A 25,338-nucleotide genomic window follows, 5' to 3' on the forward strand; every position below is an offset into this window, starting at 1 on the left:
GTCTTTTTTAAAAATAGCATTTGCTTTTTTTTTGCTAAGAGTACATTTTCAGAGGGAACGTGAATTTCATCTACTACTCTGTTTTGTTTACAGCATAGATCATGTGTATTAGATCATTAATTTGGCATAGGCAAGCTGTGAAATAAACTAAAATGCATGACTTACTAGCACTGCAGGGTGTGTGCTGTATGCATGCGGCGTACATTAAGTACTGCATATGTGTCTCCCGGAGGAGTGGAATAAACTTATGTAACACCAAACCTCAACAATAAAAAGATGCACTCTTCATATCATACTTCCATTATGCGAAATACACACAACACATTTTTTTTTGTTTCCATATAATTTAGGGTGTGGACAGTAAAATATAATCCCTTCTAAAAAAAAAGACCAGTTTAAATCAAAATCAATTAAAACAATTAAAAATTAGTCCCATAATAACATGGTAAACAACTCAAATGGCTTTTTTTAATGCTAGGAAAAAATGTTCACCTTTCAATGGTGAAAGTACTGTTGACACAGGTAAAGAGGCAACAAGGTAAAAAGTGAGAGCACAGACAGACACACACAGATATATATAAAAATTGACCAGAAATCACAGGACATTGAAGCAATGTTTTCTTAAGTAGAACTATTTTTCTTGTACTTTAAATAGACTAAAATATTTGGTGTGGGTGGGGGAAGGAAATCAGTATTTCACAATTTTAACTTGAAAACCAGCTGTAATAAAGCCTCAGCTCATTGTTTAATTAAAAAAATGGAACCACATCGCACTTTGACAATCATAGGATTAAAGCTTACAAAGAACACATCTACCATCTACATCACAGTGCACAGAGGATGCAGTCTCCGAGGACTACCACAGGGAAACGAGAGCAGACTGCATCCATCGTATTGCATTACAAAATTAATGCCGTATTAGGAAATCTCACCTCCTGTGGTTGGGGTTCTGGCTGGGTAAGCACCTGACAGTAGGAGGCTATCGGAAAAGAAGTGAGGGGCACTGCTCAGTCTGGTTCAGGACAGCCAGTTCCATCACCTGCCACTGGCTGATGCATTTAGTAATCTCAATACAACATCCACTGAGAATAAATATAATACCACATTCTAGTCTTGAGCAGGATAGTCTGGGGAATGTAGTGGAGGATAGAGCATCCAAGGCCATATTTTCCCTCAAGAGAGAAGAAATCCACACCACCACTGTTTTCTTTAACTGTGAAAAATTTGAAATTCGGATTCAATTTATCGCCATAAAGACGTGACTTGTACTTACATAGACACACAGATTCTGAAGAACTTAGCTATCTAGCTGCCTCTTCTCTATTTCATTAAATCACTGGTTTCCTTCCCTGGATTACTTAGTCTCACCACCACATAGGTGCCATTAGCTATTATTTGTTACAAATCTCATGTTCCATCCACAGGACTAAGTGATTGGACAGTGCATAACCAAGTATCAGAAATGTTGACAACCACAGGGCAGCTGAATTGAATTGTAACTATCACGTTTAGGGAATGACGGTAATCACAAGAATACCTGGGGTGATCGGCACCTCCTGGGGTGCCTGGGACTTTCCTGGGTTTAGCACTGAAAGTCCTGCATCCAGGAGACCCCTCAGTCCCAGGCACACTAGGGCAGTTGGTCAAGAACACCACTCACTCCTTCCTTAGTATCACTAGAAAAAGGCTAAGAATTTTCACAAGCACAAGGCTATCTATGAGGGCATCAGCTCAAAAATATTTTTAGGACATTTGCTAACAGCTAGTTCCTAGGAGTCCATAAATATCTTATTTAACGGTGTCAATTTTAAGAACAGTTGGTATCACTTAAGCAAATTTGTGAGTAGTGTAGAAAAGTTCATGCTTGAAACCTGTTTTCAGACAAATCCTCTAAAGGTTCTTCTGGGTTTGTCCGGTTAAATAGCATTTTACTGTATCTTTTTTGAGATTCCCAGAGCTAAATGAATAATCCAGTTTTATACATCTTTTCATATTCTTTTTTTTAGGTGAAAACACTCTCTGCCAACCTTTTCCCACATTCTTGCTTCATATACTGAAAAGACGGCTGCCAACTGGAGATATTTCCCGTGGATTACAAAGGCCCCAAATTATGCTACTTTTAAGTGTGCTCTGCCAGAAGGCCTGGCCTTGGGAAAAGACGGCAAAACAACATCCTCAGATCTGAACGTGTTTTGCCTGCAATGCTGGGATCTAGTTCAACAACTGCGGAACTACTTTCATCTTAATCTCTACAGTTTTTCTTGTTTTGCCCTCTTGTATAAAAATGGTTAGTGTCACAGCTTCACTATCACTAATAGAAAGATACAAATATTTATGCTTTAAAGTCAGGGTCAAAAAAGCAAAAAAGAAGCCTGAGGTAAAGTTGGTCTAAGAAATGACCTATTTGGGTTCTGCATTTTGTCAAGAAATAGGGTTTTTAAAAAAAAATTTAAAAACCATTCATGTTACCTATCTGCTACATATGTGATAATTATCTCTTCCAATTTAAATTAATCCGTTCTATTAGTTACACGAACCAACAAATGACTACATTCTTAAAGCAGGTACATACATTCACCAGAAAAGGACCCTCTTCTTCCTCACCATTTTTTTTTTGCTTGAGCAATTCAAGTGTTTGAATAATGAGAGTGACAAACAGATATTTTCTTAGTGACTTACTGAGAAAAAGAAAATCTCCTTGGAAGAAGAGACTTTAGTGAGACTTCTATTCCTACAGACAAATGCTGAGCACCAACTTTATGCTACAGCATTGTAAAGGGTAGAACTTAATATAGAACCAGAAATATGGCAAGTTATCTAGTGACTAACATTGTAAAACAGCCAAAAGCTTTAAAGCCACAAGGAGAAAGAACAACGTTAAGAGTGTGAAATGGAATAGTTTTCTTATAATTCTAAAACTTTACTTTTGTCTTTAAATCAATATATTATGGATTTCATGCTTCAAGAAATTATCATCTTTAGTTAGAAATAGGAAGTAAATCCCTACCCTCCACCCAACAATGCAAACTGGAAATTTTGGAGAAATTAAGAGGGTTTTTTTGGCGAGTAAGAGAATATCATTTTTTAAGAAATTCTTGGAAAAAATCTAAAAGTCCTTTGGGTGGAGATAATGAATCCTTCTTACTCCCATCGCAGATGCATTATTCTTCCAAGGGCCCCTTACATTTCAATCAATGGTGAAATTTTGGGTTTATTATGGATCTCATGGCAGCCAACCAACTGACACTGAAGTTCACTTAGGCTGTACTCTGGTCAGATCCTCCGTGAATCAAAGACGACCCAAAGAACTTTGGAAATCCATTCCTGCTGAGCAAGGCTAAGGCAGGCAGGTCTGAAGCACTGTCAGGCTACCCTTAAATACAGGAGGAACTTGACTTTCGGTAGTGGTACTTTCCGGGTATCTTAAGCAGCAATCTTTCACCAGGTGGAAGAGAATTAAGGGGGTGTGTGTTGGGGGGGGGGGGGGAGATCTGCAATCTAATATTATCAAAAAAAAAAAACAAAACAGTTAACCCTAAGCTTGTACCTTCCAAAGACCACTGAATGTAATTTAATGCAGGGCTATATGGGAGAGCCTTATTTGATGTCAACGAATTCCAGTTACGATTCTTAATTGTCAAGTTGCCTAAAAGCGGCATACTAACCAAACCACCAGTTAGGACTCTGGCAGAATAAAAAAATTACTCTGATGGTCTGCCCATCAAAGGAAAATGTCTGCAAGCAAATTAAGAACTTTTTTACTGACATGTGAGATCTAAACAGAATCATTCAACGTTGTTAAAATGTATGCAGATGAATGACTCCCTACTGTTAAGGTTCTTCTGAGTGTATTATGTGTATATATATAAATCCATACACACAAATTATAAATTTATTTCCTACTAAAAAGATTTAAGGCAGTTATGCTATATATAAAGTTAGCTGTAATACCCAAGATGAAACAGTTCCTACTCAAGAAATTATGTGAACATGTTAGATAAGTTCTTATCATAAAGGCTGTCATGAGGCTATCTATATCTAGTACAGTTCACATTTCCTGATTGAGGCTCAAAACACAGGAATTTTACCCCAAGAGATAATTTGTCCCTCAATCCCCACATATAAAAGGCAGTATGAACAGACAAAACATTTATGAAAACTTGAAAAGGAAGATACAAAAGGAACTCAACAGTAAGATTCTGACTACCTCTAGAGACCACATACTATCATTATTACTCTTGATTGTACTAAACACAACAATCCAATCAGCTCCAAGTTGAAAATAGGGTTGGAGGGAAATCATTGGCTGCAACTGCCAGAAAAGTTCATAATCCTAAACAGAATTTAAAATAGAATCTGATGATTTATGCTATTTTCTAGTCACAATGACATTTAACTGGAGAGAATTTCTGAGCCATTTCTAAGACTTAAGTGATTGACCAATTTGAACAACATACCTTGAATGGTGAAGCAATTAGGACTTTGGGAATGAAGAGCACCATCTTTTTTGGTCTTTAGTAATGTTAAAAGGAGAGAAACATTCTGATGTACACAGATAAAACATGGTTGGCAAGGAAAAGGGCAACCAGCAAAACCACCAGGGATACATGTTGTCAAGAGAAAGGGAGGAAGAATAAAATTCAGTTGATGAACATAAAAGAGTTAACAAACTAAAGCTCATGAAGGAAAGAAAATGAACAATAACCTGCCTGTTATGTCTGAACATCAATGCATTAGGTCAGAGCAAAAGAAAAGCTCGTGTGTTGCTTACGTCCACAGACTACTTAGTTATCTAGCGAGATACTAGAGGGACGGCATGGAGCTGGGGGAAGCCAACTATGAAACTGGGATGTTCCACTATGAAAGCAAAGACTGTACATAAAGACAAATTTTAAGTACAGTGAAGACTGTCTTGTGTTACTTTATATTCCACCATCAACCAGACCTGGAGGGTACCTATTACTGACTAAATGCTCAAAGTATTTAGTTATTTAAAAAAAATAAGATCTTAAAAGGTATATTTGGACAATTTTTGGAAGAGGTAGAGAAAGCAACTGGGTATATACTCTCTTATTTGATTTCAACGAGCAAGAGACTAGACTGATTGCTTTTCACCTTCAAAGTCTTAGTCTTGATGAAACTGACAATAAAGGCACAAATAAAGTAAAATTAAGTAATTTTAACAAGGAAGAAAATCTGACAACGTCTGAACCAAGCAAAACTAGATATGGTTTAAGGTAAAAAACAAACAAAAAACTAGATATTAAACAATCTGAAAACATATATTTGGAATACAGAAAAATAGTACAGAATAAGAAAATTTAGCTTTCAAGAAAAATTAGGCAGATTTCCTTCTAGAAAAGTGATAGGTCCCAAGAGAGAAAGTAGCCCCCACAAGACTAAGCACAGCTTGATTGTCATCTTTTTTATTACTCAATATCTATCACAGTGGCTGGGTAAAGAACAGCCATCAAAGCTTACTGAACGAATGTCTATCATAACGTATAATCAGTACACTGGTGTAGTTCAAACCTAACCAGGAAAGTTTCTTAAAGCAGGATGAGAAAAGAACACAAGCAGGGCTATTCCAACATCAGTTATGTTCTCAAATCTTAACCAGTGGGTACCAAGACTTTTCAAACTTCTTTTTTTAAAGAAACGAAACTCTTTTTTAAAAAGAAATCTATGTAGAACTCCAATACAGAATAAAAATGAAGCTGCCACTGGTTAGATCAAAGTCAGAGGGAATGTCACCAGCCTCTAATGCCTTAAGCCAGCCTAAGGTGTCTCTATGCAATCTGTGAACACCACCACTCATCTTAGAAATGTGATGGAAAGCATGGTCATTCAGTTCTCATGTTGTTAAACTGAGGAAATTACCAGCACTATGAAGGAGAAATTCTAAATAATGTCGCTAATTTAAAGAAAGACAAAACTCAAGACCTCTTATCACTTAGAAGAATGAAAACAGCCGCTATAAAGTAAAAAAACAATGAACAAGAATTAGGCCACAGTAGACAAAACAGAATGCAAAAATTAACATCTCATTAAAAAGCAAATACGATTAAACATATTCACATAAATGTAATCACTACCATGAAGTCAACTGCTCGACAGATATAAACTGCTCAATACGATAGCTGCTTCCAAAGAGCTGAGTCCCAGTTTCACACTGTCAAGAAGAACCCACCATGATGGCAGAGCCGTGGTCCACTATGGAAATCTGTGGGCGGCACTGCTTCACTTCACATAGCAATACAGGAGTAACTGCCAGGACCTTCTACCACTTTCAAAGTTGTTCTATGCCCCTAGGACTGTTCCCTAACATCACTACAGGTTTTAAGTGAACACCTCCAAAAGGCAGAGGTTCCACGGGTTATCTCCAGTAGGTCTGGCAGTGGGACACATACTTGAATCACAAGATGGGCTGTAGAAGCAGTAATTAGCGGGCAGCAGGACGTCTGGAAGCAAGCAGCCAGGACAATGGCAAAAATCTGCCCAAGGCAGATCTAAAGAAGGGGTTGTTAAATTAAATGGTATTGATGTGGTGCAAATGACAAACTGTACAGCAAGGGCTCAAGGAGGAAGAAATATTAGTGAGAATGACAGACAACGCAGTCTATCACAGAATAAGGCCACCTTCCACTGTTAGAATCTGCAGAACCATGCCGACCCTCCAGCGTGGATCTGTGGAGAGGTGTTTATATAAAGCATTCATACCGAACGAGTTTCCTTTAAAATGTCTTCGCATTTGATGTCATTTTTGACAGGAATGCCTCTCTTTCCTGGCTTTCCACAAAGCTTGCTCCTTCCTCCCATCAAGCGTTAGCTCAAGCATCACTTCCTTAGAGAAGCCGTCCCTCTGTTATGTTCTATCACAGTACACTGTTTATCTCCTTCACAGAAAAATAAGTTGATTACGGGATAGAGTAACTGCTGTCTCAGCAAAGGCAGGGACCATATCTGCCTTGTTCACCTTTACCCAAAGGCTAAGAAAGTTCCTGGCACACGTAACAGGTGAACAATAAATATTTGTTGGATGAATAAAAACTACTATACCAAGTTACATGAACACATACATGTACACGTAAATATTGAAAACTGGGGAACAGCTAATAGCAAACAACCAAATGCTAAAAGTACTAAAAATGACATTTGTAGAGACAGGTGAATATGGTTTCAAAGAACAAGTACTAAAGATATCGATCTTCAAAAATATGAAAATTTTTACTAGAAGGGGACCAGGAGTGGTTATTTTCAACTTCTACTGAGATGCAAATAAGAAATGTTTAAACTGCAATGAGTCAACATTAGACATAAGGATTATTTGCTGCAGAATGGACTATCAACAGAGCTTCTGGAATCCGTTTTCACTGCAGAGCATAAAATACGGCTGGTTATAATGGTCAATTGCATATTCAGGATTAGTTAAGAAGAGCTCAGAATGTAGGTAACTATAAGCTAAAAAACTTGCAACTGCTTCTCCCCCAATTTTTAAAATTCTGAATTTGTAATCATGTAAAATCACAGATTTTATAAATTGAATACAACATACTTTAAAAACAGATGGTCGTTATTTGCTGATCATACCTCAGCATCACTTTTCTAGGTATTTTGCAGAAGCAATTACATTTATAAAAGGTCCATTTCATAATACAATCTGGTAACTAAATCAAATGAAACTACTCAAATCAAAGAGCACAAGGTCTGCCACTGCAATATCTTAAAATACCTTTTAAAAAAGAGTGTTTATATCTATAGACTGGGGTTTAAAAAAGGATAAATACACTGCAACAATTGTAGCATATCCCTGAAAATAATTATAGTGCCACCTGTGGATTTTTTTTATGAGGTGTAAGGATAAATCAATAGACTGCTACGTCACACAAGTCAATTATTATCCGTTGAAAGTTGGTGTAAGACAAAGGGGCATACTCCCTATGAATTCTTACTGTACCCAGAATTAACTGGTGCTGGCAGTATCAGTGCAACCACTGCGGTGATGGCTGCCATGCTATGCTGTTGTGGTATCAGGACAAAAGTGGGAATGAAGTTGTTTGGAAAGATTTTCTTTTGGCAAGGTTTCCTTATAATGAGATTTAGCAGTAAATAAACAAACACAAAAAGAATGAATGTTTAAGACCCACTGAACACATTAAGGTCAAGGATTTCAAAAGTTAATCCACTTTTCTTCCCCCAAGAGTTTATTTTTGGTAAAAGGCAGAAAAATTAGTTTTTCTACAAGGGAAATCTGCTTCTAAATGATAATTTGAAAATCTTGATATATATTATATATTAAAAAAGACACACAAAAATAACGGAGAAGTGGGAATAACAGATTAGGTACTGTAACTTTATAAAGGCTTGCCTAAATCAAGAAGCAGCACACACACACCTAATTGATGCAAACTAAAAGTGTATATAAACAGCACAATACTGTGATACTGGATCATGATACATTACCTGTACACGTAACTACTACTGTTATTAATAAACCTTTGGGACACTCAGTTTTATGCCCAACAAGACATCAGTAAGTCTTTAAAATCTTCTCTTCCTCCTTTATGGGAGGGTATTTCTAGACACTAATTTTCCCATCTAATATTCGAATATAGGAAACCGACTCCACAAGGTGCTTTAATTGATGAGACCTCAAGTGCTGTTTTCTCTCTTGAATTTTCCGATAGTCAAAAGTCCATGGGGACCACACACAAATACTATGACAGAAGAGTTGTTACATTAAGTCTTTTGATGGGACTTCATTGGTGACGAAGCTTTATGACATGCTTGAGCAACGCACTGATGGGGATCCCATCTGAGTTAATACTTTGTCCAACCACTGTAGGGGTCCATTCAGATGCAGTTCAATCCAGCAAGGAGTGCTTGTTACCGTCTGCCTTCTGTTTAAAAGAATACGAGAAAATAATTATGAAAGTAAAAGAACAATATCTACGTTTAGCTACATAAAATAAGAATTTAGATAAATTAAAAGGTTGTATGTACTAAAACCTAAATTGTTCTAAACAAGTATTAAGTTTGGATATTTATTATTCTGAAAACTGTTTAATCCTCAAAAGTCTAACAAAGTACTTCTGATAACTTTTTTTTCTTTTAAAGAGATTTATAAAAACATTCTTTCCCCCTCAAAATCAGTAGGGTGACTTTATTATTTACCATCCAAAATGGGACACCTTTAAGAGAAGGTATTATTAATCATTCCAGGGCAAGAGAGATAAATCAGGACTAGCCCAAGTAAACCGGAATATACAGTCACCCTAATTACTAAAAAACCACAGAAGATACTCAAATACTAAATGAAGCCCAAATGGAATAGGGTTCAAATTTAAAGTATACCAAAACAAAACAGAATTCTGACCCAAGCTTAACACAGACGTTAAGAGCTGGAGTTCAACTGTTCCCTGACAAAGCCAATGAATGACTTTTAATAAGAAACAGCATCATGCAGGCTTTTAATAGGAAACACCTCCAGTACTTCAACAAAATGGGCTACCGTCTGGGCATTACAAATTCTTCAGTGACATCCTGTCACTTCCACGTACTGATTTTTAGCTCTGTCTTATTTACTATATAAGTCAGTAAGCTGGCTTGCTTCTTTAATGTGACAGCCCTTCAAAGAGGAGAAAAGGCCATTATCAACTCTTCACCTCCAAAAGACACAAGCTCGATACAATTTACAACCGTATTTCAAAGGTTGTGGTTTTCTGGAGCAGACGGTGTCTGTGCCCTTCAGATTTTTCAGTGTTCTCTAGCAAATTTCCAATGGCATGTATCCACATTCCTGTGCCTGAGATCCTCTCTCCTCTGTCCACATGTAGAGTAGATTAGCAGTGCCAGGAAATTAACATCCCTAGGAGCAGCCCTCAACCAATGACACAGCAATTGGCATTTAAATGCCCAGTTTCCTTTCCCTCTGGGTGGGCTAATTCTGTATGTTCTTTACTATTTCCCAAAGTTTTCCTAAGGGAATAAGGTCTGGTGACCCACCCACTATAGTAGATGGCTGAATAATGGCATTGGCTGCCTTCCCTCCCCTACCTCACTTTCCTACTTCCTCCTTCCTTAGCAGTGTTTCCTCCATTTCCTGAATAAATTCCTTACTCTTGAATCCTTGTCTTAGGGTCAGGGACACACAAGAAGACATTTTGCTATGTGATCATTCCAACAACATGACACATGGAACAGAACACATCAGTCCCCAATCTGATCTGTACAGACTCACTGCCTTATGTTGATTTAGATACTATATTTTGGTTTATGCAGCTTAAAATTGCACCAGCACTCTTCACAACTGACTCACACTATCCGTGAGGGATAGGCAAGACTGACCCCTTCTCATCTTTCCCTGTCCTTTTTGTTGTTCTGTTCTTCACATAAAGTTTCGCCCACCTTCTCTCTCCCCTTGAGATCAAGCCTTCTGCAGTAATTTTGCCAAGACCTCTTTTAATTTTGATCTTCCCGTGTGCTGAATTCTGGTTATTTCCCAGTTTGTTTTCCATCAGATCATTTATTACTAGATTAGTTTAACCTTCAGGAATCATTCCTACTCCAGGTCACTGAAGAGATATGGGTTTAAGAAGGCTGTTACTACACTTATTTGGGCACCGAAACATACGTGAGGCCACCTCCCTACCTTTTTCGTCACTCTAGTACTGATTCACTTAACTCAGACATTTCTCAATTAAATATGAATTCTTTATAACTTATATTTCCTGCTTACATTCCCTGATTTTTATTCTGGTAATCAAGCTGGCATTACAGAAACTGGAAAACAGTTTTAGAAATCCAACCATTAGCTCTACCTCCTCAGCTCCAGTGTCATTAGAATAAAAGGTTCTTGGTAACTACCCACAGTTCCCAAGTATATGGGTATCTGACGCTATTCTGATCTGTCAATATTAAAGGAAACTATTTTGTTACCCAAAGTAATGTACATGACTCCATACCTATAAAAACACACTGTATATTACTGCGTCTCACAATTATAGATTTTAAATTATGTCTGGGTTAAAGAACGGCAGAGGCCACAATGAACGAAGGGCAGCATCTCTCTGCCAATTAAAACTGTTCTTAGCAGGAGACCTACACTGGAATTCTCCCTGTCCCGTGCAGTTCATATTTAATTCCACTGAATTTCTAACATGTTCTGCAACATTCTAATCTTTTGAAGAAAAAAAAAAAAATGTCTGACCTAAAAACTCGGTATCAGATAGTACCACTGGAATCTAACTTTAGTATCAACTCAGGTCAGTTCAAGTTCAAAGGAAAAAAAGGAACCCAGCATTCTTTAAAGATATCACATCTCAAAAGGGAAAAGATTAAAACAAAAGAACTACAGCAAAGTCAGAAAATAAATTATTCTACTATTAAAACTTAGACAAAATAGTGACAAATCTTCATTCTAGGATATAAATACATCACACATTTTATATACATACATATATATATATATATATACACATTTTTTTTTTAAGATTTTATAAAATTTTTCCTTTTTCTCCCAAAGCCCCCCAGTACATAGTTGTGTATTTTTAGTTGTGGGTCTTTCTAGTTGTGGCATGTGGGACGCCGCCTCAGCACGGCTTGATGAGCGGTGCCATGTCTGCGCCCAGGATCTGAACTGGTGAAACCATGGGCCGCCAAAGCAGAGCACACAAACTTAACCACTCGGCCATGGGGCTGGCCCCTCACACACAATATAGTTTTACAAAAGTATTCAACCAGTACACCTCAAATCTCACCATCTCAAAAGTCATATACCTCACAAAACTTGTTTAAGATAAGGAATCAAGTCCAAATGAAATGAAATAAATTCTGAAGAAGGGCCAAATTGCTAGATAAAACAGAAGTGCTATTACTATACTATATGAGTATCTCCTTAAGGAAGCATTCAGAGAGTAAGCAATAAGAGTAAGAAAGAGAAAGACTAAGTATTTTACTTACAGCTCTATCCTTTAATATGCTGAAGAAGTCTTCCCTTTCTTTGATGTGGAATCCAATCTACTGTTTAATTTAGCAATAGCCTAATCTGTCTTATCCCCTGACAACAAATTAGCTTTTGCAAAACTCAATTACGTAATGATTACACTATTCTTAGAGAAGAGGTTAACAGTCAAGGAGAGCTTTCTCAAGTCCTGTCTCCACCACTCAAAGCGTGTCCTTGGGCAAATTATCAAATCTTTTCTAAGCTTATTTCCAAATAAGTATTAGTTTGAACCATTTTTTTTTTCTTTTTACCTACAGAGATTGCAACCTTATAAAGGAAGGATAATAACAGAAACAGTAATTCTTAGCCATGTTGAAAGGCATGAGATACTGCATTTAAGACACAGCACAGTGCCTGGCACCTCCCTTCCCCTTTTAATATTGAATAAAGTTCCACCTCTTAATCCTATCCTCAAGTGGTCTCAACTTATTTGTCCAGCCTTACTCTTCTTTACTTTCTCTACTCCAGTTAAACTGAACTATATTCTATTGCCAGGATCATAATTTTCCAACTCCTTGTACCTATGACTACCAAAATCCTATGCATCTTTTAGAACATAGATCACATGCCACCTCGACCAGAAACCTTCTCCAAGCCTCAGTGGAAATGTCTCTCTTTCCATGAACTGACAGAGCTCTTTAAATATACCCTTTTTATAGTATTTAACGCTCTGTACATGTTTTAATTCTATCTTCTATAACACCAGCACAGGAATTTGCAAGCTTTGAATCTAGAGGCCTCCAACTTTCTTTTGTTATTTTACATAAAGATCTGCTGACTCCATAACCTCAATGAAAACAGACACGTGAACTCCAGAAGATGCAAAGAATGGAAGAGAAAAGAATTACAGTGTGGAAATTGAAGAACTGAATGTGTATTTCATACCGGTATTCTGCTCCCCACCCTTTCACAAAACTCATTCTTATGGTGCACATTCTAGTTAGCTGGTACACGGCTTCAAAACCCTGATTAACAGACTGAGCCAGAAGAGCAGCAAATTCCTGGTTGTTGAAGATCTTCAGATTACAGCCTAAGATTGAAAAAGTAAAAAAAAAAAAATTGTGTAAAAAGAGTAACATTAAAAGAAAATAATTCCAAAAGGGTTACAGATATTAGAATATGAGCACGTAAATCATCTCTTAATTCCTAAAATTAACAGCAACTAGAAGGACTCAGCAAGCTGATAGGTTTACTTACATACCTGGTGGGATTTTACACACGGTTGCCGGGTGCCAACCATATCTCTGATTACAGTTGGGGCTCTGCACAAAGATTGCACTATCACTTAGGCACTCAGCAAACACTTCCCCACCGATGTAATATAAGCGCACTCCTCTCCCTAAAACAAAACACATACGGGATTAGTTTTATAACATTTACTATTTCAGTATGACTTTGGAAGAGTCTTCTTAGAGGAATACTAAAATGACATAAGGTATTTTGATGACCTTTTTCATAGCTATTCTTTTCTCAAGTATAATTCTGAGACAGACTACTATAGATTTTTCCAAGTATTTTTTTTAACAATGATTTTATTGATTTGTAAAAATAATACATGTTTATCAAAAGTATTCAATGTAGAAAAGGATGTGCATAGTAAAGAATTTCATACAAATTATATCCTATTTTAAAGTAAGAAATTGAATTATTTTGAAGAAATTAACTAATGTTTGGATAAATACGCCTTCATTATAATAAACAGTATTTCCTTAAAGATCCCACTAAGGTTAAGAAAAAAGGTAATAAAAATTATCAACATGTTAGAGTCATTTTTCCCCTTTTAAACTATATGTTATGGTGGCAACCAAATTCCTAGATATATAAACAGAATTAAGTAAGAAATAACTATTTTGGGAGATTTTAATAAACTGCTTCCAGAATTTGACAGATCAAATACCCACAAAATATTAGATAGAAGCATTTAAAAAATAAAAAACTGTGAAAGGTAGAGTTCTGAGATAGCACCTAAGATTCTCACCTGTGGTATACACACATTTTCTCTATTATTCAAACACTAATCTAGGTGCTGCTAAAGGATTTTTCAGGTGTAGTTAAGGTCTCAAATCAGCTGACCTCAAGAAAGGAGATTATCTTTGGTGTGCCTGACTTAATCAGGTGATATCCCTTAACAGGGATGGGCTGTCCCTGGTGTCAAAGTGTGAGTGTGAGGGATTCAACACAAGAGATTCTCCACTGCTGACTGTGAAGATGGAGGGGGCCAGGTGGCAAGAAATGCAGGAGGCCTCCAGGTGCTGTAAAAAAAAAAAAAAAAATCTCTTTGGGGCAGGCCCAGTGGCACAGCAGTTAAGTTCACACATTCCACTTCGGTGGCCCAGGGTTCGCCAGTTCGGATCCCAGGTGTGGACCTACACATGGCTTGTTAACCCATGCTGTGGTAGGCATCCTACATTTAAAGTAGAGGAAGATGGGGGCTGGCCCCATGGCTCAGTGGTTAAGTTCGAGCGCTCCACTGCAGGCGGCCCAGTGTTTCGTTGGTTCAAATCCTGGGCGCGGACATGACACTGCTCATCAAACCAGGCTGAGGCAGGTCCCACATGCCACAACTAGAAGGACCCACAACTAAGAATATACAACTATGTACCACGGTGCTTTGGGGAGAAAAAGGAAAAAATAAGAAAAATCTAAAAAAAAAAAGTAGAGGAAGATGGGCACGGATGTTAGCTCAGGGCCAGTCTCCCTCAGCAAAAAGAGGAGGATTGACGCCAAATGTTAGCTCAGGGCTAATCTCCCTCAAAAAAATAATAATAATAATAATAATAAAAAAATAAAAAATAAATAAAATAAAAACCTGTCTCTTTTAAAAAAATCTCTTTAACATCTGGCTTAACAAAAGAGAGCTGGATTCTCATCAGATTCTACATTTAATCTCTTGCAAAATCATATGCCACGTAGCCTGGGGAATACTTCACAGTATACTCACGACAGAACAAGAGTGAAAAAGGCAAACAGCCTCTTAGTACCACTATTAAAATGGTTTTGACCTCACAAATTTGCCAAAAGGGTGTCTGGGACCACTAAATTTTCAGATCCCCTGAATTATTTTTTGAACTATATTAAATGTTAGTTCTTGTTTTAGATATCTTGCTTCCGATTAATAGTGAGTAGATTTGACTTAATATATGAACTCACTGAAGGTGGGGGGACTAGGAGATATAAACAAACTGAAAAAAATTCATGACTTGTTAAAATTATAATCTTACAATCTGAACACGACAATTTTATGACTGGTAGAGACCCAGCAAAGTAAAGTAACTTTAACATATATCTACTGAAGGACTTGCCAGTACCAAGGGTGCCAACTAAAGAGAAGCTGAAGATAAGAATTTGCAGATGAAGGATGACCAGGATCTAGCAAAAGGAGTGAAGTTGTGCACTTAAACTGACGGAGAGAAGACAGGCGTTTTGCACACCGTCTCTTGATGTGGTAAACCACACAGTGCTCACATTATGAGTATGTGGCACGGGTTTTTCACACAAGGAAAAACAACATACCTATATGTCTTCTTGTCATTTCTACCGTAGCATTTCGGTTGACGTTGGAGAGTAAACCTAAGCAGAACCTCTCTGAATTTGATGGATCTGTGAAGCCGTCTACAGTGAGTGAGGGCTGTGATGCATGGAAGGTCTCTCCGACCCTCTGGTTTAATTCATAATATGCTATTGAACACCAAAATGCAGGTTCTGAGTAAGTAACTGGCTGCAAATCTGGGGGAAAAAACCAAACCCATAAAAGCAAGAAATGTTATGTGAACAATTCAAGCCAAGAATAGACTGAATATCATCTTCACATGCTCTATGCCAGCCTACACTGGCAACAGCTCAGGAAGTAGACTTAACATCTACATCACGAGCTCCAGCTTCCAGAGATCACACCAGATCTTCAATGCTTCAGATCTCCCCTATCTCGTTAAGTCATCCAGTCTTCAAACATCCTTTTCAGACTTTATGGTGGATCATTTGTTCTACTAATTTTATCTTAATTCCTGTTCAGATATAAAACCACCACAAGCAAAAGTAAATCAACTTGCATAATAAAGCTAGTTTTTGGTAGGAAGAAGTGGAGGAAAGCTGGAGCAAAGATTAATCAGTCAAAAGCCACAAGAAGAAAAACTGTCATAACAGAATACAAAATATGACATATCTCTGACATTTGTCTACTTTAACATGAGATTCTCAGTGAGTTACCCTAGTTACAAAAATAGAAAACCCACACATACACAAGAAACAAAGTAATAAAACACAAAGAATATGCAAGTGGAAACAGAATGTGGAATCAAAAGAATCTATGTATTTCATGGGAAAACCAGCATCACATGTATTTGACTTGTACGATTTTGATTAAAATTCATCAGAAGAAATATCATTTAAAAAATTGACAATTTTATAGAATAAAGTTTGAATGTGTAGAAACTGAAGAGAAATTATGAAATATCGAGGTAAAATGAAGGCCAAGAATAAATGTATAGATACACAACATATGTATACGTACACATACACACATTAGCTCTCACACACACATATATATTCCCTATACCACGTGCACATGTTTGTGATATATGTGTGTATATATACTTTTATATACACACTTCTTATATTAATAATTGCTACTACAAAATATAAAATAGATATACCCATAAAAATCTAGCCATAATAGGTCATAAAAATTTCCATGAGTAAAGACTATGGTTTCCACAAATGGGAAGATTTATTAGTTTTGTACACTCATGGGCCAGTGGAAAAGTGTGTTAGTAATACTGAGGCACGTAATCAATATCATTTTTAAAAAGCACTAATTCGAACTATCATTCAATTACGCATTGGGATCCCTTCCTCATCTCTATGAAAAATAATGACCAGAGAGGACATTTAATTAAGTTATACAGTATAAAAACGGTGGGGTAAAAGTATTCGTAACTTACCCAAACTATGATTAACAGGGGAAAGAGTAGTAGGAGATAGTTCTGCTGGAGATCCTGAAACAAAAGGATTCAATTTTAAAATAGATGTAGAAGTATTTCCAGAACTTCTAAACAAATAATAATAAAATTGGTTCTATCTGGTTGTAATCATCACAAACAATACACAGATAATTTACATCCCAAGAATTCAAAATATACAACTGCCTTAATGTAGGTTTAATTTTGGAGGCTTCAGTATATAAAAGGTACAAAGAGTATAAGCAGTCCTGGCTTCCAGCCACCCGGTTCCCCTTTCCAAAGTCACTCAATGTTGCTAGTTCTTTCTGTACCTTTCTGGAAATATCCTACAAACCATACAAGCAAATATATTCTCTTCTGTGCCCCCTGCTTTTTATAAACGGTAACATAATTCTGAACTTTGCTTTTCTATTTCTTATCCTATCAGAGATGCTGTTTCCTTATTATTTACTAGTAGCTGTGTATCGTTACATTATGGTATATATCCTATGGAGGGCTGACTGTATTCATCACATAATGCCTCTTTATATAAGGGACTTGAGCATCTGCAGGGGGTCCTGGAACCAATCCCTACCCGGATACTGAGTGATGACTCTATTATGAGCCAATATTGATGGATACTCAGACTATTTTCAATCTTTTGCTTTAAGAACCAAGATTGCAATGACTAATCTTGCAAATTTTGCATACTTTCAATCATATCTGAAAGGATAGACTCTGAAAAGAGAAACTGCCAGGCCAAAGGGCTGTGCATCTGTAATTTTGATAGATTTTGCCACAACTGTCATCTATAGAGGTTGTACCAGTTTACATTCCCAGTAAAAACATAATGGTGAGGGGATGTTCACATTTTTGTTCACAGGTGAGAATATGGTCTTAACAAAGTTTTGTTTTAACTTGTATTTCTCTTATAAATGACATTGAGCAGTATTATACTTGTTTATATTTCCTTTCCGTAAATAGTTTGTCCTTTTGCTCATTTTTCTACTGTGGTGTTGATCATTTTTCTCACTGGTGTACAGAAGGCTCTTTAAGTATTAGGGATATCAGTCCTTTCATGGCATGGGTTACAAATATTTGATCATCTGTCTTATGATTCTTCATCCTAATTTTATTAAGCAATATTAAAAAAACTTTGTTTTTTTAAAGAAAAACTTTGATTTAATTTATCAATCATTCTGGTGTGTCACACTTTGATAAAACAGTGGTGACAGTGGATATTCTTGTCTTACTCTTAACTTTAAGGGAATACTTCTAGTGTTTTCCCATTGAGTATGAGGCTTGGCTTTGAGGATAAGCGATAAAATTCCTTATTTAGCATTTTTGCATCAATAATCTAGGTAATACTGGTCTGTAGATTTGTGTCGTGAGTGCAATGTTATGCTGCCTCATAAAGACAATCTAGAAGCTTTATGTCTTTTCTATGCTTTGTAACAGTTTAGTAGCCCTATAACACATTCTTTAAAACTTTGTTAGAATTCCTGTGTGAAATTGTTTGCAGTTAATTATGTTACAGGGTTTACTCTAAGACATTTCTCTATTTCTTCTATGAAAGTTGACTGTTAAGATAGCTCTATTTTCTGAAGTCAGTTTCAGTAAATCATATTTTCTTAGAAAATTATTCATTTCTTCCAGTTTTAGGTAAGGAGGCTAAATCTAATTGAGAAGATAAGTGGTAGGGCGCCTCTTTCCTCCCCACACCGTTATAACCAAGACATAAAATACCAGGCAACACAGGTGAAATGGCAACCCTCAGATAAAAAGATGAATCAAAAATAGAGAGCAGGTGATAATTATATTTTACAAGATGGAACAGTCTTCCATAACTAAATTAAGTTCTTATGTTCTTTTTTTGGTTCTCAGTTTGAAAAAATCTGTTGGAAAGTCACAACAGGTACAACTAAGAAAGGTCAAAATATATTTAGAACAATGAACTAAAACTCACTGCTGTTTCCTGAAGCTGATATAAAATAAACAAAGCCACCATTAGAAATGGAGGAAACTGCCCAATTTTTCAGCTCTCTCAACTGTTTATTCCTCCATTAATACTTATCAGAAGTGACCAATAGAGTCACAGTTCATTGATTTAGACTATCAGGAGTTCAGTCAGATGTGATAAAAGTTAGAATTATAGATTACAAAAACAAAGGTTCATTATAATCATATATTATTTATTTTTTTATTTTTTGAGGAAGCTTAGCCCTGAATTAACATCTGCTGCCAATCCTCCTCTTTTTGCTGAGGAAGACTGGCCCTGCGCTAACATCCATGCCCATCTTCCTCTACTTTATATGTGGGACGCCTACCACAGCATGGCTTGCCAAGCGGTGCCATGTCTGCACCCGGGATCTGAACTGGCGAACCCCAGGATGCCAAAGCTGAACATGTGAACTTAAGTGCTGTGCCACCGGGCCGGCCCCTATAATCATATATAATTTTAAAAGTTAAATTAAGCTAACAATTTATTAGCTAAGAGAAGTTTTAGAAACATTTTTTAAAACAGAGGCAGATTAACTGATAACTAACCAATTAGTTACTCATATATACACCCTGTTACTAAAGTCTGGGACTTTCAGTTATGAGAATAAACATCTTCACTATTTAAACTGGTTCGAATCCCGTGGTTTCTATTACTTGCAGCTAAAACGTCTAGAGAAATCCCTGTGCATGTATCTTCGCATACAAGCTCACATATATCTGTAGGATACAGTTTTCACCAAGGAAATGTTAGATCAAAGGGAATGAGTGTTAAGTTTTTCTAAGTGCCAAAGTAACTTCCCAAAATGTTTAGTACTACCAACAATTTATGAGTAAGTGTTTCTTCAGACGGTGGCACTACCTTTTGACACTCGCCAATCTGATAGGTTTAAAGGGGCAATTCTTCTTTAAAAATTTTTGTTTTTATTGTAAATAGCGTTTTCATGTTCTTTGTATCCACTTTCCTATTAACTACTGTCTTTTTCTTCTTGATTTGTAGTAAGTTGTTTTAAATTTACAAATCACTTCTCAAACTTGTCATACACTTGCAAATATTTCCCCAAGTTTTTTGGTTTCTTTTGGTGTATCTTTCAAGGTGACCTTAAAAAATCTTTTCAAGGGCCAGCCCAGTGGCGCAGCAGTTAAGTTTATACACTCCACTTCAGTGACCTGAGGTTCACTGGTTCGGATCCCAGGTGCAGATCTATGCACCGCTTATCAAGCCATGCTGGGGCAGGCGTCCCACATATAAAATGGAGGAAGATGGGCATGGATGTTAGCTCAGGACCAGCCTTCCTCAGCAAAAAGAGGATGATTGGCAGTGGACGTTAGCTGAGGGCTAATCTTCCTCAAAAAAAAAAAAAAAAAAAAACTTTTAAAATAGACATACTTTTTAAGAGCATTTTTAGGTTCACAGCAAAATTGAACAGCAAGTACAAAGAGTTCCCACATACCCAAGTACACTACCCATGCACATGTGCAAGCTCCCCTGCCATCAGCATCCTGTGCCACAGTGGTACATTCCCTGCAGTCGAGGAACCTACACTGATACATCATCATCACCCAAAGCTCAGAGTTTACACAAGGGATCACTCGGTGTTATACATTCTATGGGTTTCAACAAATGTACAATGACGTTTCCACGGTTGTAGTATCATACAGAATAGTTCCACCACCCTAAAAATCCCCTATGCTCTGCCTATTTCATCCCTCCCTCCCTTCTAACCCCCAGCAACCACTAGGCTCTTTAGTGTCTCCAGTTCCAGCACGTCACATAGTTGGAATCATAAAGTATACAGCCTTTTCAGAATGGCTTCTTTCACTTGCAATATGCATTGAAGGTTCCTCCATGTATTGTCATGACTTGGGGGCTCATTTCTTTATAGCACTGAATAACATTCTATTGTCTGGATGTACCACAGTTTGTTTGCTCATTCATGTACTGAAGGACTTCTTAGTTGCTTCCAAGTTTTGGCAACTGAATAAAGTGCAGGTTTCTGTGTGGACAAAAGTTTTCAACTCTTCTGGGCAAACACCAAGGAGTGTGACTGCTGGATCATATGGTAAGAGTACGAATAGTTTTGTAAGCAGCTGTCAGTTTGCCTTCCAAAGCGGCCACGGCATTTTGCGTTCCCTCCAGCAATGAATGAGAGAGGTCCTGTTGCTCCACACCCTCGCCAGCAACTGCTGTTGCCAGTGTTTAGATTTTGGCCGTTCTAACAGGTGTGTAGTGGTAACATTTTAAACTTTATTTATTCAAATTTATGAACCTTTTCTCCTAAGGTTTTATATCTTACATATTTCTTGCTGAGATTATTTTAAAAATTCTTCAATGTCACATACTAGAAATTGTAGGGTTTCATTTTTTACATTTAAATGTTTGCTCCAAATGGGATCCATTTTGGTATAAGATCAGTTACTTGTTTAGTATTTATAATTTTTTTGAGGGGTATTAAAATTAGTTTGAATTCCTTTTTTTATGAAATTATTTTTTTAAGATTTTTATTTTTTTAATTTTCCCTTTTTCTCCCCAAAGCCCCCCAGTACATAGTTGTATATTTTTAGTTGTGGGTTCTTCTAGTTGTGGCATATGGGATGCCGCCTCAGTCTGGCTCGATGAGTGGTGCCATGTCCATGCCCAGGATGCAAACACTAACGAAACACTGGGCCACCGAAGCAGAGCACGCAAACTTAACCACTCGGCCATGCGGTTGGCCCCAGTTTGAATTTCTTGAGCAAAATTAACAGAAAGGAATATATTACTTTATAAGTTTCAGTGTATTAACCAACCATAAATTAATATCATTCAAGTAAAAAAAAAAGACATTCTTTCAAAATGCATATACAAAAGGACAAGAAAGTTACAGGCTCTAAAATTCCTTCACTTTATTTTTTTTTGCTTTCATAATACAGAGAAAAATCCTGAAGAACTAATATTATCTACTATTTTGTTCTTATATCAAAAAAGGCCTGAAACATATCCTTTAAAAAATGTAATTTGGGGCAAGCCCTGTGGCAGCGCGGTTAAGTCTGCACGCTCTGCTTCAGCGGCCCGGGGTTTGTGGGTTTGGATCCCAGGCATGGACCTACACACCGTGCAGTGGCCCACATATAAAATAGAAGACGACTGGCAACAGATGTTAGTTCAGGGCCAATCTTCCTCACCAAAAAGAAAAAAGAAAAACGAAACCAAAACCTAATTTACTGAATACACACCAATCACTTTCACAAACTTTTCAGAAAACTGGGAATCATCCTGGGTTACTCCTTCAATCTTATCCCGACCTAATCACCAATCAGGTCCTCCCTCAACAGTGTTTATCTCAAAAGCATGCATTTCTCCCCATGTCATCTGAAACCAGCCAGAGGAAGTCTAGTCCAGAACAGGAGTTCTAGAATCTGATATCCTAGGTGCAAATTCCTCTGTTCACTTTCTAGCTATTTTTCTATGCTGTTCATTATAGGGTTGTGTTTTTATTTCTTTTGTAAATGCGAAACTTTTAAAAATTAAAAGTGTAGTCATTGCTAGATGACGTAATTACATGTAATGTTTAAATTTTCTTGTTTTACCTAAATACTTTTTAATTTTTTTATAATGAAGATCCATTTGTTACATAATTCAAAGTGCATCCCAATTTTATTTGTAAAATACTGTTTTATTTTTTATTTGACACAGACTAATGATAAATCTAAGAAGAAGCAAAAAAAAAGGATATATTATGTCAATTCCACCTTAAAAAAATACACATTTTTCCTCGTGTTTCTTTATTATGTTCTATGCATTTCCAAATTTCCTATGAGCATGAATTCTGTTCATAATAAGAATAAAGTTACTTTTGTTTTTACTAATAACTTCTACAGGGTTCCTGTTATGGTTAGCATGTAGAAGACTGGGAAAAACCCTTGCTCCTAAAATAACAATAAATATCAGAAACACTAAAAAAATCATGGTTTTCTTTAAAGTTACCAAAAAGCTGCAGGCCTATTTAAGTCTAAGTGAACTAGTTTACAGAGAGGGATGAGCTCTCCCTATGTAAGCAGAAAGTGGTAACCACTTTCCTTGTTGGGAGCATGTCAAGTTAGGACACAGACGCACGTAGGATTGGGCTCACCAAAGGAGAAAGCAACAAAACTTCCAGTGGCCACACACAGGCAACTGAAGTCTGAGAAGCCCAAGCACAGAGGCAGTCCTCTTCATCAGTCAATTCTAACCCACACGTCTTTAGTTGAGTACATGGCAGCACAGGAGGTTTGGGGCAAAGCTGGAAAGCAGTGAGAGATCCTGCAGCCTTGTCATAGTCATACCTGAAAGGTAGGGAGCTGTCCCTCCTTCAAACCAGAGGTTATCTGATATTAACTAAAGGATCAAAAGACCACCCATCCAACTCAACTCCTAATTATATGGAAGAGATCAGCTACTGAACTCAGCAACCAGAGAGAAAAAAGGGTGAGTCTTTCCAAAAGAAAATATTATCTGTATACTCCCTACTATTACTTTATACACAACACCCAGCATCCAATTAAAAAACCATGAGACATGCAAAAAAGCAGGAAAACTGACCCATAATCAAGAGATACAAGTCAAAAGAAGTAGATCTATCTATGAACCAGACTGGAATTATCAGACAAATACTTTAAAATGAAAATTTTAAAACTGCAAAATAGATTATTTGAAATGAACTTATCATATTGGCTTAGCAGACCAAAAGTTGGACCCAAATATATATTATCACTTGATTTTCAACAAAGGAGCTGAGGTAAATCAATGGAGAAAGAAAAGTTTCTTCAACAAATGGTGCTAAAAAAAACTAGACAAATGTCTACAGGAAAAGAACAAACAGCAGAGATGGTAAATAACAAAAGATTACTTTTTAATCTTTAAAATTTTTTTAAAAAACAATCTAAAGTCTAGGGCAAATAACACTGTACTTTGGGGTTTGTATATACTTATAAGTAAAATATATGATAACAGTAGCACAAACAACAGAGGTAGGTGAATGGAATTATAGTGTTGTAAAGTTCTTACATCTCACATCAAGTTGTAAAATACTATAATTTACCAAGAAAACAATACCCAAGTGATAGTGCTAAAACGTCAAGAGAATAAACAGAATGGATTCAAATATAAATAGATTTGACTAATCTAAAAGAAAGCAGGAAATCAGGAACAGAGGAACAAAAACCAGATGAGACAGACAGAAAAGAAAAAGCAAAATGGTAACCCAAACCCAATGATACCAATAATTTCATTAAATATAAATGGATTAAATTTTCCAAGTAAAAGACACCAAATTAAGATTAAGTAAGACACCAAATGCTGTCCATGAAAGATACATTTTAAACATAAAGATGCAGATAGCTTGAAAGTAAAAGAATAAAAAATAAACCACGCAACCACTGAAATAAGACGATATGGTGATGTTATATGAGACATTTTATAATAGGGATCAATTCATTGGAAGGATATAATTTCAAATGTGTGCCACTTAAAAACAGAAATCCAAAATACATGAAGCAAAAACTAATAGGACTAAAGGGAAAATCAGAAAGGATTAAGGAGATTTGAACACCACCATCAACTACCCTGACCTAAATGATACTGAGAGAACACTACTACTGCAGAAGATGCATTCTTTTCAACTATACATGGGACTCGAATCAAAATAAGCAAAGTTGTGGCATAAAATAACTTTTAGTAATTCAAAGGACTGAAATCATACAAAGAATATTTTGGACAACAATGAAATTAAGTTAGAAATCAATAAAGTATCTAGAAAATCTCCACACTTCTTAAAAACCAAACTTCTAAATAATCATGGATCGAAGAAATTGCAAGAGGAATGAGAAGACATTTAAATAATAATAAACAGAAATAAACGAAATAGTAAAGAGACAAATAGAAAAGCCAAAAATTGGTTCTTTGAAAATAACAAAAACCTTGCAAGACTTATCAAGAATAAAAGAGGGAAAATTCAAATTACCAACATTATTTAAAAAGTGGGACATTACAGATCTTGCAGACATTAAGAGGATAACAAAATATTAGAAATAAATTTATAGCAATAAAACCTATCACTTATGTGAAATGAACAAATTTCTTGTAAGACACAAGTTACCAAACCAACACAGAAAATTGAAAATCTAAATACTGTTCAATTTTAAAAACTCTTCCCTGTAAGAGATGGTTTCTCTGGTAGAAGCTATCAAGTATTTAAGGAAGAATTAATACCAACCTTATGCAAAGTGTTTCAGAAAACAGGAGAACCCTTTCCAATATACTTAAGAGTCCAGTATTACTCTGATATCGAAACTACAGAAAAACATTATAAGAAAAGAAAACTGAAGACCAACATCCCTTGTAAACATAGATGTAAAAATCCTTAAAAAAAAGATTAGCAA

General features: G+C 36.4%; 1 protein-coding gene across 12 annotated transcripts in view; it reads right to left on the reverse strand.

Annotated features, from left to right (window-relative positions):
• Positions 1-446: 446 nt before the first annotated feature.
• Positions 447-25,338, reverse strand: part of SMAD2 (SMAD family member 2) — an 87,245-nt gene continuing 62,353 nt past the window's right edge. For 5 of the 12 annotated variants that reach the window (XM_023647764.2, XM_023647767.2, XM_023647765.2 and 2 more), the window contains 5 exons: positions 16,945-16,998; positions 15,518-15,730; positions 13,206-13,343; positions 12,890-13,034; positions 447-8,900 (listed from right to left, as the gene is read on the reverse strand). In XM_023647764.2, the coding sequence (XP_023503532.1) occupies positions 8,777-8,900; positions 12,890-13,034; positions 13,206-13,343; positions 15,518-15,730; positions 16,945-16,998 (674 nt within the window). In that variant the 3' untranslated portion in view covers positions 447-8,776. The remainder of the gene's footprint in view (positions 8,901-12,889; positions 13,035-13,205; positions 13,344-15,517; positions 15,731-16,944; positions 16,999-25,338) is intronic. The other 7 variants (XM_023647768.2, XM_070275643.1, XM_070275642.1 and 4 more) reach the window with 2 other exon arrangements.

This window comes from Equus caballus, chromosome 8 (genome assembly GCF_041296265.1).
Source record: "Equus caballus isolate H_3958 breed thoroughbred chromosome 8, TB-T2T, whole genome shotgun sequence".
Taxonomy (NCBI): domain Eukaryota; kingdom Metazoa; phylum Chordata; class Mammalia; order Perissodactyla; family Equidae; genus Equus; species Equus caballus.